Here is an 18560-nt window from a genome sequence, read left to right as displayed (position 1 = left end):
TTACCTGACTTTTATCTTGGGTGTTGTTGTGTTATCTTGGGTATGTTGTAAAATTATTGCACTTTCTATTCCATTGATGTAGAGCACCAAATGATTCCTTATACAGAAGTAACTATTATTATAAGCACCTTTCAGGAAAAATGAATAGCTTGCAATTTGAAGGAACAGATTTATCACTTAAATTTTAACAGAGAGGAAATAATTTCCAGGCGGCTTCCTGACATTGTTTGGTATTCTTCCACGGCTTCCAAAGCAGGTCAAGGCTTTGGTTTGTGCCTCAGCCCTCTCCTTTCAAGAGGTAAAAAATTTCCCTTGTGTAAGAGAGGAGAGTGGGTGGCAGGCCAGCACCATGGGAGTTCCTGGAAGGGGAAGAGGCAACAGCAAGTAGCCTCCAAGGAGATGGCTCTACTGGAAGTGCCCACAGGACTTATGTGTATTGATAAATGCTGGCCTTGGGTGGGTAGAGATCATGGGGATGATGCCAGCAGCACCTTTGTCATGTTTTTCATGTGCAATTGGATGGCTGGGGTGGTTGTACTGAGCATTGGCACATTCAACCCCATAGGCATCGAGTGTGCGACTGGTACAATAAAAGTTAAATATATCTGCAGCTCTGTGCTGTCCAGGACTTTCCTGACACAGATAATCCATCCTATAGGGAGATGAAAGCCTTATCGCGGGGTGTTGCAAGTCGCTGGATTGATTTCTGCGGATCATTTCTGGAACCACAATATATTTATTTTTTTACATTCCCTCCAACCTTGGTATTTCTGTTGTCACCTTTATGCAGACAGATGGGGTGTCTTCAGGGCTGCCATGAACCCAGCCCCACCTCACCCTTCCCACCTCCCCAGAAAATAAATCCCACCCTGAACTTTGCATGCAATAAAACTGAGCGAAACTCCCAGCACCTACCACAGGCCTAATAACCTGTTGGTTCAGTTCAGACCTTCTGCAAACATTTGTTTAAGATAAGCAAGGGTGGAGATGTTTCTTGAGGGCACAAAAGGCTCCTGAGAAAAAGCTCATGGAGAATGATCCTGTGATATGGCTGGATCATTTCTTTTCCTTCTCTCATCACCCCAGCATTGTTTTTTTCCATCAGTCCAGTTGCTTTTCTCAACCTTTCGTTCACTTTCAGGGTTTCAGTGTTGCTGTTTCCCATTCAGACATCTTTGCCTGCTTGACCATCACAGGCTCAGAGCATTTCTGCTGCATGGAAACATCTACAGAAAAGGCTGAATTAGTGGATATGAGTGAAGACAGTCATTTTGTGAGGCAAAATTTCACATCTGAAAGTCAGGTTGGATTAACCAGACATGAAGGCCATGAGGACAAAGCAATGAACCCCAACCTCTTATAGCACCTTAGAAATTTACCAGGTCTTTGTGAAGTGCCCATGAATTTGGCCATCCCAAGCAACAGTTGCACTTGAGAAGTGCAGAAGTGGAGGAGAAGGAGGGAGGGTGCAGGTTGGTCCCAAATAGGACCATCCCTTTTATAAGGCAGTTGTTGTTGGATGCCGAAGGAGTCTCTGACATTTGCTACCTAAGGGTAGTCACAGAAGGACCAGCAGCAGCAAAAAACCCTGCCTCGTTTCTGCTTATCTCCTTGTGATTTGCCGTGTGATTTACCATCACCAGTAAAAGAGGCAAAGCTGGTGCCTTCCTCCAAGTTCTTCTGCTGCTGCTGCTGCAGGGGAGGCATGAGAAAATGATAGCAAAGCTCCTGCTCATAGCAGGGTTGCTCTAAAACCAACCATTTCCCTCCTCTGGTCCTGCCCCTCTCCCTCACGTCCTTCCCAGGCCAGTACCTCACAGGTTACTGGGCTGAGATGTGGGGTGGAATGGCTCAGAAGAAGGATGTTACTGGGAAGGGGCAGGTATTGGTGGGGGGAGAGGCAGAGGCTTTTGGGTTGCTGCAGATTGCCAACAAGATCTTGAAAGCTTCTTATTTGTTCTTTCATTAAACTTTGATGTAAATGGGTCTGGGGCAGCAGAGAGGCATCTGCTGGCTTTCTGGATTCCCATGGGCAGGTGGATGGGGTTGAGGGTTGAGCAGACACCTTCATTAGGAAGGTAAAGCACAAAAAGAGTGCACGTGGGTGTCAAACCTGCTCCCCTCCACTGTCTGTTTGCAGCAATTTTAGTAGATGACAGATTTCCCTTGATGTATGTTAGCTGGCCATATGACAGTCACCTAAGCTTGCCAGACATCACCTTCCCTTCTCCAAGAGCTGCTTTCCCCAAAACTTCTAAAAATGAGTATTCACATCACAACATAGCTGATCTCTAAGGGACTGGCCCAGAGAGCAGACCAGTCTTGAATGTCCCTTCTTTTCCAGAGCTATTGGCCTTTCTTGTTAGAGTGTGCATGTTTATGATTTAAACTTGACATACACGTGCATGCATTAGAAGTCCCATGGACTTCTCAGATTCTGCTCCAAGCTTCCCACCATGTAAACCGCAGAGTGTTTAGCTCCAAAATTGAAAATTACCCCTATTAGCAATCCTTTCTGAGACCATGGGCTCCTTGTCCTTTGCTTTTCCCACACCTCTCACTTCCAGAACCAGCAGCACTGAAATGTTGGTTTGTTACCTTCTCCTCCAGCCACCTGCAAATAAATATAAAAATAAAACCAATGTGGGAGAGACACCAAATGTGATTTTGATGCCCGCTGAGAAGTTGCAAACCTGCCTATGAAAACCACGAGCACCTGGGCTCGATGGTGTCTTCTGGCCCAAGCAGGAGCAAAAACCATCCCTCTTGTGTAGGTCTTGTTGTAGACCCATTATGGAGGAGAGGATGGTCTTCTGCCTTGTAAGACATTTCCCTTTGTCTCTGTTCAGTGATTTCAGCTTCATAAAGAGAGTGTCCACTGAAAAATGGAAGAGCTGCATTTCAGATCCACGTTGTCCTCAGTGAGCTAGCACTATTGAAGGCACTTCCATTGCTGTCCTGCATGACTCATGGTGGGGAGCAGCCTCCAGACAAACCCAAGAGCCATGTCATCAAGGCACTCACTTTCTGTGCCCTTGTGACTTTGGCCCATCCCCACCCACCCAGCACCCTAGGTCTTCTCCAGCCACTCTGCCCTTCTTGCAAGTTGCTGATATTTTCTTTTACATCAGCTTGCTGCACAAAAAAAGTCGATTTTTCTCCCTTCCAAGTTTAGCTCTGTTTAGGCACCAAAATAGACAAGAGTAGGGATCAGTGACTGGTTTATTCCAAAGCATTGTCTCATGACTAGAACTAAGGAAGGGAACTACTTGGCAGGAGAAGGGAAATGCTTAATTTTCCTAATGGGGACACAAAGTTCTCTTCTGTTCAGCACAGGCAGTGTCCAGAAGTGCTCCTTTGATTAGGAGCCTAGTTCCCATGTAATTAATCCATCTCTCACCCTGATGCTGCCTGTTGCTGGTGGGCAGAGGTCTGAGGAAGCACAGGGATGCTCTGCAAGGAGGCCATGCAGCAATGCACCACCATACATATGGTTTCTAGTTGGAAAGAGCAGAAAGGCAGCTCTTGAGACTTTAATGAAGGCTTTGCATTGAGGAAATCAGTGCTTTAGGTCCTTGTGTTCTGCAGAGATAGTTTCACTTTTCCAGGGTAATTGTATTTGCACATGTGTCTGCAATGCAGCTTAAATTCTTAAAAATACCCCAAGCTTTAGCCTGCTGTGGTAGTACAACATTTAGAAACAGCCTCACTGAGTATTGTACTGTTTTTAGCCTGATTTCCTAAACTAGCATGGCTGATGTGATTGGTATGTGTGTGTCTGATCCCTCCCTTCCTTTTCTCATTCAGTTTGGTAACCCTTGGCCAATTTCAAGCAAATTTTCAGAGGAACAGAGATCTCTGAGATGTTAAGCTCCTCCTATGCATTCAGTGAAAATAAATTATTGGGAAAATAAGTGATGAGGAACACTCAAACCACAGCCCTCGGTAATGAAGAAGGTTCAGTATGATTCTAAGCTATTAGACATCAAAGATGTCACACAGATCTAACCATGTGGTGTTTGGCTGCAGGAGAAGCCCAAGTCAGACCTGGTTAACTAGGTGATAACCCAACCACAGCCCCAGGAGAGCAGGTTGCCAGCTTTCCCTGTTACCAAACTACCTCTTATTAGTCAAAGATGGTCTATGTTTGAGTGGTGAGATGAGATCTAGGGAGCATGAGGAGAGCTCTTTCTGGTGCTGGGTGCAGAGGTATGAGCAGAGAACCACAGAACATCATGCATCACTGAGCAGATCCTCGCTGGATGAGCAGATCTGCAAGAAAGCTAAGGCAACTTCATGTAATGATGGCCCCTGTACCATTGCTATGAGGGATCACGTAGGATGCTGTGGCTGGTGTGGCACCTCTGGGTGTTAAGGGTGTTTTAGTGGAAGAGGAGGATAATTTGGTCACCGAGAATGGGTACTACTCTTGAACATGCTTTCTAATGCCTGTGCTAAACCATATGATCATGGCACATCCGATTTTCTTTGGAAGAGTTAAAAGTGAAGAAGAAAGTTAAAACGGAAACTACCTTCTCAGGAAACACACTTCAAAACTGCAGCCAAAGCAAGGTTCAAATGGGGACAGGCAAGCCAGCAGCAGGACTTACCCAAGGACTTAGTGAGTTCTTTATTGCTTCAAGTCTCGAAGAGCGAAGGTCTCTTAAGCAGAAGGCTCCAGCTGCTGTGAGAGCTGTAGGGTTGCTGCAATAGCAGTTTCTCCAGGCTCTTTGCAGATGGCCAGGATGGATGGTCGCAATAAATCCTGTTGGTCTTGGATTTGGGGATGCATTCTCTGGTCTGCAAGCCTAAATTCATTACCATCCCAGCAACCTTTCGCCTCCATTATATTTTCCACCAGAGGAACTCAAAATATAATTATCTCAGTAACTGCTACTAAAATTAACTGTCATTTTTAAGGCTTTTCATGCAGAGAGATGGACTTTTTTTTTTTTAAAGTCAGCGTGTTATGTTGTCATGCCAATGTGACAAAGCTGCTGCTCGATGAGACACATTCCCACCCAGCCCTTGCCCTTGCCCAGGCTGCTCCCTCATGGCCCCTCACGCATGGTGATTCACCAGCAGTGGCTGGAACACCGAGGCTAAGATAGATTGCGATGGAAATAAAAGGAGCGACTTTTACAGGCCTTTTATTGCCAGCCAGAGAAGCACAATACTGCATAAATAAAATTCAATATGGTTATGACAGCTCTGTGGTCCCTGGAAAATAAATAATACTTTGCTCTTACATTGTGCCTTTCATCCAGGAACCTCAGAGCTCTTTGCTCACATTAACGAAGCCTCACAATGCCTGTAGTAGGATGGTAAATACAGCATCCCCCTTATCAGATGAACATACCAAGTCAGAGAGTTGACACCTTCAGTGGAGAGAGGACAAGACAGCAGCTTGAGTTACAGCTCTTCCACTGATGTGTCTGGGGCAAATCATTTAATGTCCTGGTCCTCTTAGTTGTTTCCAGTAGGTGGATGCCACCTGTCCCTACCCCAGGGGTGGCATGGGTTGACTAGCTCACAGTGGGCAAGCACAGCAAGATGCTTGTGACAAAAAGTCATTGACTTGCTAACGGCATGGGGGCACAGCACAAACAGACCAGCCAGCTGTGGCTCATGTTTGCTTACTCCAGTATCCTCAGAATGCTGCTGAGCATCATCCCCATACAGACATTTTTACAGCTGAGTTTTAGATAAACAAATAAAACCAAAGGAAACAACCCATGAAAGTGGATGGTTTAGGTGAAGCAGTATCAGCAGTGTTGTGTGTGAAGTGGGTGAATTCCCTGTAGATGGTGTATATTGGGATGCATCCATATGTGATCCAGTTATTTGCCCCGTGTGGTTTCTCCCATACAGAAATTTCAGATAACTTCATTCCCTGTTCACTGCAATGGCCCTGAGCGGGTAGAAGGGTATAGGGGTCCAGGAAGGCTGGACACTCTTTAAGAAGGAAGTCTTAATGGCACAGGAGCAGGCTGTCCCCAGGTGCTGTAAGAGAAGCCAGCAGCAAAGACGACCACCCTGGCTGAACAGGGAGCTTTGGCTGCAACTCAGGGAGAAAAGGGGAGTTTACAGCCTTTGGAAGAAGGGGCTGGCCACTCACAGTGATTACAAAAATGCTGTGAGGCTACGCAGGGTGGAAATCAGGAGTTCTAAAGTCCAGCTAGAAATTAATCTGGCTTCAGCAATCAAGGACAACAAGAAATGTTTCTATAAGTATGTCAACAGCAAAAGAAAGACCAGGGAGAGCCTCCATCCCCTGCTAGACGCAGGAGGAAAAGTGGTAACAAGTGATGAGGAGAAGGCTGAGGTCCTTAATGCCTTCTTTGCCTCAGTCTTTAATAACAAGACTAGTTGTACTGAGGGAATCCAGCCTCCTCAGCCAGAGGACAGAGACTGGGAGAACGACCCCCCCGCAATCCAGGAGGAGACAGTCAGTGACCTACTGCATCACATAGACACACACAAGTCTATGGGACCGGATGGGATACACCCGAGGGTGCTGGAGGAGCTGGCTGGGGTGCTCGCCAAGCCGCTTTCCAGCATTTACCAGCAGTCCTGGCTGACTGGGGAGGTCCCGACAGATTGGAAATTGGCCAATGTGACACCCATCTATAAGAAGGGTCGGAAGGATGATCTGGGAAATTACAGGCCTGCCAGCTTGACATCGGTGCCCGGGAAGCTGATGGAGCAGCTCATCCTGAGTACCATCACACAACACATGCGGGACAACCAGATGATCAGGCCCAGTCAGCATGGGTTTATGAAAGGCAGGTCCTGCTTGACAAACCTGATCTCCTTCTACGACAGGGCGACCTGCTTATTGGATGAGGGAAAGGCTGTGGATGTTGTCTACCTTGACTTTAGTAAGGCCTTTGACACCGTTTCCCACAGCATTCTCCTGGCAAAACTGGCTGCTCGTGGCTCGAATGGGCACACACTTCGCTGAATAAAAAAACTGGCTGGATGGCCAGGCCCAAAGAGTTGTGGTGAATGGAGTTAAATCCAGTTGGCGGCCGGTCACGAGTGGTGTCCCCCAGGGCTTGGTTTTGGGGCCACTCCTGTTTAACATCTTTATTGATGATCTAGACGAGGGGATAGGGTGCACCCTCAGTAAATTTGCAGACGACGCCAAATTGGGTGGGAGTGTTGATCTGCTCGAGGGTAGGGAGGCTCTGCAGAGAGGCCTGGACAGGCTGGAGCGATGGGCTAAGGCCAACTGGAGGAGTTTCAATAAGGCCAAATGCCGGGTGCTGCATTTGGGCCACAACAACCCCCAGCAGCGCTACAGGCTTGAGGAGGAGTGGCTGGGGGTGTTGATTGATAGCTGGCTGAACATGAGCCAGCAGTGTGCCCAGGTGGCCAAGAAGGCCAATGGCATCCTGGCTTGTATCAGAAATAGCGTGGCCAGCAGGGACAGGGAAGGGATCTTACCCCTGGACTCGGCACTGGTGAGGCCGCACCTCGATGACTGTGTTCAGTTTTGGGCCCCTCACTACAAAAAGGACATTGAATGACTCGAGCGTATCCAGAGAAGGGCAACGCAGCTGGTGAAGGGTGTAAAAGGAAGAAGCTTTAGAAAACTCTTTTCTCTTAGGATATTATTAATAGCAGGAATAATTAAAAAATAGATATTGGTTTATAGGTTTAATTAATAGAGCGCAGGTGCTCTAGGAACAATACTGACAGTTCAATGCAGTATGCACAGGTGCTCTAGGAACAATACTGAAGATAAGTAACCACGATGACCGAAGACTGCATCAGTGAACAGTGGTGTCCGAAGAGGAATTAGAACGGAACGATAAGAACTAGCCCAAACTGTGGAATACAATGGACTTTTGAAATAGATGATGAATTGAGAGCTGAAAGTTCCTGGAAAATCACCAAAGACTCTTTGTATTGTATGTTATATCATATATATAGAAGGTGCTTTTTGTTAGCTGTTGCCACTCACTGAGGTGATGGCCCAACTCTGAGTTGTTAATAAAGCAAGCCTAGAGGTACCCACAGTCTGGTGAAATCCTTTAACAAAGGGTCTGGAGGACAGGTCTTACGAGGAGAGGCTGAGGGAACTGGGGTTGTTTAGTCTGGAGAAGAGGAGGCTGAGGGGAGACCTCATCGCCCTCTACAACTGCCTGAAAGGAGGGTGCAGAGAGCTGGGGATGAGTCTCTTTAACCAAGTAATAAGCAATAGGACAAGAGGTAATGGCCTCAAGTTTTACCAGGGAAGGTTTAGACTGGATATTAGGAAGTATTTCTTTACAGAACGGGTTGCTGGGCGTTGGAATGGGCTGCCCAGGGCAGTGGTGGAGTCCCCATCCCTTGGAGGTGTTTAAGAGTAGGGTTGACATAGCGCTGAGGGATATGGTGTAGTTGGGAACTGTCAGTGTTAGGTCAATGGTTGGACTGGATGATCTTCAAGGTTTTTTCTAACCTAGATGATTCTGTGATTCTGTGAACAAGTCTGTGGATTTCCAGACCTGCTTCGATAAGTCTGAGATATTGTAAGGATGTTTGGATGGGAACTTTTTCTTTTATCACACTCACATGTTGGGTGTAAAGCTGTCTCACTCTCACCCCTTCCTCATTGATGCCTCCTGTATCTTGGAGCTGATCGCTGCTTTTCCCTCTCTTTTACAGGGTTACCATCCGTTGCCTCATGAAGCTGAAATCGCACACACCAAAAAACTGTTCAGAAGGAGAAGAAATGACCGGAGGTAGGTGAAACTTCTTTAATGTTTTTTTTAATCTTCTCTTCTTCATTGCACATCTTCCCCCACTGTTTCATGGAGTGTCTTTGGACAATACTGCTGTTTAGCAGTTTAGCATTGGGTTAATGTATAAACCCTTATTTGAGCACTAACATCTTGAAAATGCAGAGTCTGTCCATCCCCCTGGTTTGTCTTTTAAATCTGGGCTATGTCCTATATTGCTCCAGGAGTGTATTAAGGACCTCCTCTTCCCTTTATACTTATTCCAGCATAGCCAGATCCCCCCGCTTGTATTAGAAGAGGCAGCTGGCAAGGTATTATCTGTAAAAGCTTTGAGTCCTTGGGACTTGCTTCCTCTCTTTCTATTGAAAAGCAAAATTTGCTGACTTTCAGGGTCGCCTGCAAAGTGGGTATGGTTGAGTGGGATTTGCAGCAAGCATCAGATGCCTGCTAAATAGGCAGCTGAGTTCCTGGGGCATTGGTGATTTCAATCCATTGAGTTAATTTAATTGGGTCAATTGGATATTTAACTGTGTAAATTGCTTATTTAATTATATGAGGGCATCGAGAGTCCTTGATAGGAATTGTGACTGGTTAAATGTGAAAATAAGCAGGGAATAAGGGAGTTAGTTGTACATGTAGCTTTATTTCTGCCGGTGTGTTCTACTGTGGCTGAGAGAACACAACTGGGGCAATAAAGCATTTCTAAAACCAGGAGTTTGCAAGGTTAATGTCATTTAACAGAAGAAAAAGTGGCCAGTGTTTTCTCCTAGAGTGATCTGAATCTGTGTCTGAGCTGTGATGCCTCACAGAGGAATTTTCGTGGGAGTCCTACAGACACCTGAAATAGTTATTGGAGTGTGTCCTCAAATCTCCCTATCACTTCTTGAGTTGTGAACAGCAGTGTAGTAGTTAATTCTGTGGTTGGTTTGGTTTTCCCAAACTTTACCAAGCAACCAAAAAACAGCTGAATGGAGTTTGCTCAGGCATCCTAGAAACATTCTTCTGTGGGCAGGGCAGTCAGCAGCAGCAAACTCCGTTTTCTCTCTTCTTTGGAGCTCCCTCCTTTTTTCCTGTATGCAGAGGTTGGAGGTTGGAGCATCCTGCTCCCATCCCAGCTCACCGAGCAGGTTTTCCTCTGCCATCTGTAGAGTGCATGATGCTGCAGGAGAGGAAACCTGCAGAGCCAAGGGGTCTCCTGCCTGAAGCCCCATGCTCAAAGCTGCGCTGGACCAGAGCCATGGAACTATGTGTTGGTTCTTCCCTCCCATCCAAAAAACCAGCCAGTCTGAGAGAACACACCAGATGTGTATTTCTATTTCATTTTTCGTTCTGGTCCCTTCAGATAAACCATCAGCAGACAGAAGCATTCAGCCCCCCAGGGCATCCCTGCCTCCTGCACAGATGGCAAGGAGAGATAGCAAAAGAAACTGCCTTGGTCTGGGGTTGGAAGATCACGGGGTGAGATACAGCCCAGACCAAGTAGCACTGGGGTAATATCCCAGGAGGAGAGACAGAAGCCTTAAAACCCAGTTGATATGGATCATGCAGTAGGAGACATGGGACTGTTTCAGCCTTAAGCGGTCATGAATGAAATAAAATGGAAAGAGCATAGGGGATGCAGTCCTGCCTGAGTCCTGCACGAACATCCATGGTAATGTCCAAACTTAGACAGAAAAACATACTTACTTTATTTGCAAAAAGCTAAGAAGCCCACGTTGAGGGAGTGGAATGAAACAACAGTCTCTTAAATAATTATTTAAGCTGAAAAGTCCCCTAGACTATGGCTGGGGACCTCAGCAGTCCCCCTCTCCCCATGCCACGTGGTTTGATGCTGGGGGTTTACAGGGTTCCCTTGCCTCTGCGGTGCATTTGGGACTAGGAAGGGAGTTTTAGTCCTTCTTGTGCCGCTTGAGATGCCCCCAGAGAGCACTTGCTCCTTAAAATTGATTTCTAGCAGTAAGTGAGGTTTCAGAATGGTTATTTTATGAGAAAAACATGATAGAAATAGGGGAAAAAAAGGGTAGAAATAGGGAAAAAAAGGGAATAGGAAAAAAACCCAAACAGACTGTACTGGAGCACAAACAGGTTACAAAGCTGTTCACACTTTATTTCAGTGCTATTATCTTAATGTCCCAGGCATCATTCTGTGGGACAAAAGCTTCATTTCAGAGCTGGTGGAGCCACACAGGTGGTATAAACATCCCTCAGGGTGAGATTTTATGGCCAGCAAAACAGTTGAGAGTTATGGGTTTTTTGTTTTAAACCTCATCTGGATATGGAGAGACTCAAAATTGCAAGACAGTGGATGGGGCATCAGAGGCAGCAAGGTTTGGGAGAAGCTGAGTGGGGCCATTTGGGGGTACATGGGTTGGGAGGGGGGTTAAGAAGCAGCTCTGGATGCCTGGAACCTAGGGAAGAAGAGCTGGTTTCTTACAAAGGGGTTGGTAGCAGCCAAGGATGGGAGTAGGATTGACATGCAATGGATTTGCAAGAAGAAGAGAGGTGGTCCTGCTCCATTGGTTAGAAGCATGCATGGCCCCAAAGCCCTGGCACAGTTGGGTCTGGTTTTCATTGGGTGGCTTTTCCCCTTCTGAAGGTGGCGAGCACTTGGCACTAAGCAGCGCCCCAGACCCCACGAGCAATGCCTGTCCATGGTGCACCAGCTCTCCCTGCCCAGGACCTGCCTCATCTGAGAAGGATGACACATCCCAGGTGACCATGGTGGGCATCCTCCTGCCATGTGCAGGAGTCACCACTCGCAAGTGAACATCCAGCTTGGGTCTAGGAGTCAATCCCCAGGCTGACCTCTGCATGATGCACAGGTCCAGCTGGCCTTGCCTGGTTGTAGCTGACCTTCAGGTTGGCTGGTACTTTATATGACACAGCTATTATAAAAGAGCTGATAAAGCACATTGGTACCCAGACATCTGCCTATTTATTTCCAGCTGGTCTTATAAATGATACAGGTTCCACCCCAGAGCATGTGCGGGCTCCTCTCCCCTCCATGATGGTGACATTCAGAAGGGGCTACGCCTTGGGCTAATGAAGCACCTTTTGTTTCTCATGCAAAATGACGCTGATGTCCAGCTATGCTGTAAATAGCACCCCTCCCCGCTTCCCGTCACCCGTCACCTTTCCTCGGGAAATGCTGTCACCACATTGCGGAGGAGCACAGCTCACCTACCCTGAGGTCTCTACCGTGCACCTTTTGCTCCCCTAGGGAGAAGCAACCCTATGGGCATGGAACCATAGCTCTCTCCTTGCATATACGATACATTTTTAGGTTCTACAAGTCATTTTTCCATGGGATGCATGCTTCATTTTTTGCGTAAGATAGATATGAAGAGCAAATTAGAGGTGTCATTAAAACAGGCTTCAACTTTCCCAGTTAAGGACCACTGTAGGTCTGTTGGACACATTTTCGGTAACAGCAATCAACATCAGAGCCACATCTGGTGGAGGGTTTGGTGTTGTAAAAGCCTACAGGAGGTGCTGAGGTCCTTGCTGCAAAGAGCTTATAATCAGGGCAGGAGAGCAGGGAGAGGTATCGCCCTCCCCACCTCACCCAAGAGAAATCCTACACCTAGCGTTTTCTCTGTTGGTTTAGACACACAAGGTGTAACTGCCATCTCCTGATGAGGGTGATGGAGGGCATCACCACTTGATGGGATCATTGAAGAAGAGCAGCAGAGGCAAGTTTTTCATAGACGTCCATGCGAGCAAATGTTAAACACCGATGAGGATTTTATTGTCCCAAACGCTAATCCACTATTTGCTGCCATACAAGACCCACCCTATCTAGATATGACCAAAGACAACTTGGTTTGACCTCCCATAGGCAGTCACCTCTAGGGAAGGAGGGACTTCCCCTGGGTGGTGGCAGAACCTCACCTGCCCTTCTCTCCTGCAAGCAGTTGGGAGAAAAAAAATACTCTGGAATATGGGGCACAATGGACCCATTTCTCAAGTCCTCTCCTCTGACCCTTCCCAACCCAATGCCTCTCTGTTAGCAGAGCACAAGCTGTGCTGGCATGCAGTGTCCTTGGACAGGTGGGCTCTGAGATTGGCTCCTTGTTTTTCAAAAAGTTCCCCAAAATGCCATTTCTTAAGTATCTATCGAAGCATTGCAAGTCAACTTGGTGCTGCAAAGGGTGTCTCCAGTTCCCATGGCATCCTGGTATGATGTGTTTTGGGATGGAGGGTCTGGCTGGCCAAACCCCATGGCCCAGAAATGCATGCACAGAGGCTTGCACCAGCTTTGTAGGAGTGATAAGAAATGTTGCCCAGTTCAGATAGGATTTACAAGGATTATATGGAGTTGCAATGGGTTAAGACAGGTGAGTTTGCACCTACTTCTTGGTCTTCTGGTTAAGAGAGTACTGAAATTGTTCTGCATCACCTAAGGAAGGAGACAGTTTTGCTGAGGACCAGGAAAAGGTTGCTGGGGAAGTCCTAAAAAGTTTGCACTGTCGTAATCACATTGGTTCAATCACATCTTGTTGGATTCAAAAGTCAAATCAGGCTGAATACCTTACCAAAAGGCAATCCTCATGTGTGCATAGATGCGTATCTCATGGGGCTTTTAGTGGTCAGTCTATGGGCAAGGACAGAAGAGGGTGACAGAGGGAAGCGCAGCCCCATGTCTTGGAGATGATGGAGTAAAAGCCTGAGAGTTAATCAATCCCCTCTTTCCAAAAGGCATCTGAATTCCACTTTTCAGTATAAAAGGTGTGGATCCCTTGTGCTTCCTCTGTGTTCAGCTAGTATGTCTCCAGGCTTTGGGATGACCAGAGCCACTGCTCTCCCGGCCAGGGCTGTTGGCAACCACAGCCAGCCTCAGGTGAAGGACCATCACCCTTAGTTGTGGTTGAGCTTCATGTCATCTCCTCCTTCTCCTGTTGGATGGGGGTTTAAGAGGGGCGTTTCTGCACCTGGGAAATCCATCCTTCATAAAGCCCCTGCATGGGGATCAGGAGCTGGACCAGAAGACTGCGTAGGTCCTTCTGGCTCAAACACAGAGGGAAAGGGTGGGAGCAAAGAGGCTCATGTGCTTTTCCCCATCTCCCTTCAGTGTGCCCCAAATACTTATGGCTTTTGACAACAGGATTATAGAAATGTTCTCAAGTTTTCTTTTGCATTGTCCCAATTTGCTTCCTACCATTAACTTGGCTTTACACTTAAATGATCAGGAAAAAACAGACTGGATTTTTTTTTTTTTTTGGTGTGTGTTATTTTCTGTTTTTAATTAGATTCAGAGCTGGGGGAGGCAGAAATACCTCCTTCCCTGGAGAGCCCCGGGTGGCTGTTAGGGATGGTTTTCTCTTCCTGAAGCAGAAGGGTTGTGTAAGCGCTGATGACCCCTCCTGCTCACACCCACACCAAAAACCTGGTTATCTGGGATGAGAGCATGGGGGTGGGCACCCCTGTCCTGACTCCCTGATCAGAGTCCATGTTGCTGAGGGACCTCCTGGGGCTCATCCCAGCCCATCCATGTGGCCCCAACTGGGGTCTTGCATGGAGGTGAGCATGGTCCTGCATAGGGACGGCCCAAAGGATGGTCACAGTGGGCTTGGGGCCAGGCAGAGAATGTCCCAGATCCATCTGCGGCTCCACCAAGGAGCGTAGGCAAACTGTGATATATTTATTTTCCCATTATATTTGATTTTATAGACCCTCAGGGACACTCAACAGTGATTAGTTCAACTGATTAAGCTGCTTTTCCTCTTGTGGCAAGCTCCTTTTGTGAAGGGTTTTCAATAGCCATGCTGCTCAGGATATTGTTCCTGTAAAATTTCCTTTCAAAACACCATAAAGGGCACTCTACCACTTTACCCTGTCATAAAACATCACAGGAATCAGATTTGCCCAGCTTGCTTCCTTCAAGGGCAAGATCTCCTTGTTCAGGGAGAAGGTATGGGGTCATTTGGGAGTTGCAGGACCACATGATGCTGGAGTGAGATGGAGCCATTAGCATGGGGGATTTGAGATGATGAGACATAAAGCAAAAGTTTTCTGCTTTTTTTTTTTGCTCTTTGTTAATATGAGGATCCAGGGTCACCCAGGGAAGTGAAGGATAAAATAAACTTAAAAGCCCAGAGAAGGAAATGCTGCTTCGCACATGTCGGCTAGTTCAGCCTTGCCCGGCAGAGGCTGGGAGCGGATGTGGATGCTCTCGAGGTACCTGGGGGTAAATGGTGCAGGGGGAGAAGGGCTATTTCTGCTGAAGAAACACGCTGCTGTGAACAGCAAGTGGATAAAACTGGCCATTTAATTAAGACTGGAAATCAGAGGAAGGTCTGCCTTGATTGCCACCAAGGGAGTAACAGATGTAGGGAACTGGAGGGGGTTGCAGTGGCACAAGGTCCTTCCTCCCTGTGTTTGAATGAAGTAGAGAAGGATGAAGAAAATGAGTCAAACAAGGAGGAAGACCAAGGTCCACCAAGTCTGGGTCGCTCTAGACCAGGTATTAAAACCAATTCTAAAAAGAACCACAGAAGAGTCATTGTAGTGGGTGACTCCATTCTGAGGGGTGTCGAAGGCCCCATATGCAGACCAGACCTGCTTCATAGGGAAGTCTGCTGCCTCCTTGGGGCCTGGGTAAAGGACCTCACAGCTAAACTCCCCACTCTAGTGAGACCCAAGGACTACTACCCTCTCTTGGTTTTCCAGGTAGGTAGCGACGATATTACCAGGAGAAGTCCTAAATCAATGAAGAGAGATTTCAGGGCCTTGGGGAAACTGGTTAAGGGGTCGGGGGCACAAACTGTGTTCTCCTCCATCCCTTCAGTTGCGGGGATGGATGAAGAAGATTACAGGAGAACTCAGAAGATGAACTTGTGGCTTCAAGATTGGTGTTACTGGCAGGGCTTTGGATTTTTCAATCATGGGTTGGTATACAGGACGCCAGACCTTTTGGCATTAGATGGGATGCACCTGTCCCAGAGGGGGAAAAGGATCTTGGGGCAGGAGTGAGCTGGGCTCATTGACAGAGCTTTAAACTAGATTTGAAGGGGGAAGGGGACAAAACTGGAACTCCCAGATATAAGCCCCAGGGTAGATTACGAGAGTTTGAGGGCTGTTGTGCCAGCGATGACCCTCACCCTGCTATCCCAGTGGAGGCAAGGGATGGAGACATGCAGCACAACAAAGATGCAAGGGATAGTGATGGATCAGTAATTGTGGTAAGACCTGTGAAAGGTCAGGCTGGACTTAGGACCTCTAAATGCAAAAAGGTGCTGAGGACATCAGCCCAGCTGAAGTGCATGTATACCAATGCACACAGCATGGGTAACAAACAGGAGGAGCTTGAAGCCATGATGAAACAGGAAAACTATGATGTCGTGGCTATTACAGCAACATGGTGGGATGTCTCCCATGACTGGAGTGTGCCAGTTGATGGCTACAAGCTCTTTAGGAGGGATAGACAGGGAAGGAGAGGTGGTGGTGTGGCGCTGTATGTTAGGGACTGTTATGATTGCTTTGAGCACAAGTATAGGGAAGACAGGGTGGAGTGTCTTTGCGTTAGAATCAGGGGGAAGGCCAACAGGGCAGATGTTGTAGTAGGAGTCTACTATAGGCCACCCACCCAGGACAGAGAGGTGGATGAAATATTCTATAGGCATTTAGGAGAAATCTCACGATTGCTTGCCCTTGTTCTTGTGGGAGACTTTAACTTCCCAGACATCTGCTGGAAATACAACACAGCAGAGCGGGACCAGTCCCGGAGCTTCCTGGAATGTGTGGGAGAGAACTTCCTGACGCAGCTGGTGAGAGAACCGACCAGAGAAGGTGCCCTGCTGGATCTCCTCTTCGTGAACAGAGAAGGACTGGTGGATGATGTGGCAGTTGGAGGCCGACTAGGGCACAGCGATCATGAAATAATAGAGTTCTCTATTCTTAGAGAGGCCAGGAGAGGGTTAAGCAGAACTGCCATCCTGGACTTCCAAAGGGCTGACTTTGACTTGTTTAGGCACCTGTTTGACAGAATCCCTTCGGAGACGGTCCTGAAGGGTAGAGGGGTCCAGGAAGGCTGGACACTCTAAGAAGAAAGTCTTAATGGCACAGGAGCAGGCGGTCCCCAGGTGCTGTAAGAGAAGCTGGCGCCAGAGAAGACCACCCTGGCTAAACAGGGAGCTTTGGCTGCAACTCAGGGAGAAAAGGAGAGTTTACAGCCTTTGGAAGAAGGGGCTAGTGACTCACAATGATTACAAAGATGCTGTGAGGCTATGCAGGGCAGAAATCAGGAGGTCTAAAGCCCAGCTGGAAATTAATCTGGCTTCAGCAATCAAGGACAACAAGAAATGTTTCTATAAGTATGTCAACAGCAAAAGAAAGACCAGGGAGAACCTCCATCCCCTGCTAGATGCAGGAGGAAAAGTGGTAACAAGTGATGAGGAGAAGGCTGAGGTCCTTAATGCCTTCTTTGCCTCAGTCTTTAATAACAAGACTAGTTGTACTGAGGGAATCCAGCCTCCTCAGCCAGAGGACAGAGACTGGGAGAACGACCCCCCCGCAATCCAGGAGGAGACAGTCAGTGACCTACTGCATCACATAGACACACACAAGTCTATGGGACCGGATGGGATACACCCGAGGGTGCTGGAGGAGCTGGCTGGGGTGCTCGCCAAGCCGCTTTCCAGCATTTACCAGCAGTCCTGGCTGACTGGGGAGGTCCCGACAGATTGGAAATTGGCCAATGTGACACCCATCTATAAGAAGGGTCGGAAGGATGATCTGGGAAATTACAGGCCTGCCAGCTTGACATCGGTGCCCGGGAAGCTGATGGAGCAGCTCATCCTGAGTACCATCACACAACACATGCGGGACAACCAGATGATCAGGCCCAGTCAGCATGGGTTTATGAAAGGCAGGTCCTGCTTGACAAACCTGATCTCCTTCTACGACAGGGCGACCTGCTTATTGGATGAGGGAAAGGCTGTGGATGTTGTCTACCTTGACTTTAGTAAGGCCTTTGACACCGTTTCCCACAGCATTCTCCTGGCAAAACTGGCTGCTCGTGGCTCGAATGGGCACACACTTCGCTGAATAAAAAAACTGGCTGGATGGCCAGGCCCAAAGAGTGGTGGTGAATGGAGTTAAATCCAGTTGGCGGCCGGTCATGAGTGGTGTCCCCCAGGGCTTGGTTTTGGGGCCACTCCTGTTTAACATCTTTATTGATGATCTAGACGAGGGGATCGAGTGCACCCTCAGTAAATTTGCAGACGATGCCAAATTGGGTGGGAGTGTTGATCTGCTCGAGGGTAGGGAGGCTCTGCAGAGAGGCCTGGACAGGCTGGAGCGATGGGCTAAGGCCAACTGTAGGAGTTTCAATAAGGCCAAATGCCGGGTGCTGCATTTGGGCCACAACAACCCCCAGCAGCGCTACAGGCTTGGGGAGGAGTGGCTGGAGAGCTGCCAGTCAGAGAGGGACCTGGGGGTGTTGATTGATAGCTGGCTGAACGTGAGCCAGCAATGTGCCCAGGTAGGGGCACCTACTTGTTCCCCAGGTAGGGAAGGCCAATGGTATCCTGTCTTGTATCAGAAATAGCATGGCCAGCAGGGACAGGGAAGTGATCTTACCCCTCTACTCGGCACTGGTGAGGCTGCACCTCGATGACTGTGTTCAGTTTTGGGCCCCTCACTACAAAAAGTACATTGAATTACTCGAGCGTGTCCAAAGAAGGGCAACAAAGCTGGTGAAGGGTCTGGAGGACAGGTCTTACGAGGAGCGGCTGAGGGAACTGGGGTTGTTTAGTCTGGAGAAGAGGAGGCTGAAGGGAGACCTCATCGCCCTCTACAACTACCTGAAAGGAGGTTGCAGAGAGCTGGAGA

At 47.9% G+C, this 18560-nt stretch overlaps 1 protein-coding gene across 3 annotated transcripts in view; it reads left to right on the top strand.

Moving 5' to 3' along the window:
* The window catches only part of LOC141917805 (CBP80/20-dependent translation initiation factor-like), a 215477-nt gene that overhangs the window by 122391 nt on the left and 74526 nt on the right, over positions 1 to 18560 (top strand). For all 3 annotated transcript variants that reach the window (XM_074811346.1, XM_074811345.1, XM_074811347.1), the window contains exon 8: positions 8656 to 8732. In XM_074811346.1, coding sequence (XP_074667447.1) covers positions 8656 to 8732 — 77 coding nt within the window. The remainder of the gene's footprint in view (positions 1 to 8655; positions 8733 to 18560) is intronic.

This window comes from Strix aluco, chromosome W (genome assembly GCF_031877795.1).
Source record: "Strix aluco isolate bStrAlu1 chromosome W, bStrAlu1.hap1, whole genome shotgun sequence".
NCBI lineage: Eukaryota > Metazoa > Chordata > Aves > Strigiformes > Strigidae > Strix > Strix aluco.
The sequence above is the reverse complement of the archived record's forward strand: the minus strand, read 5'-3'. Positions and strand labels throughout refer to the sequence as shown.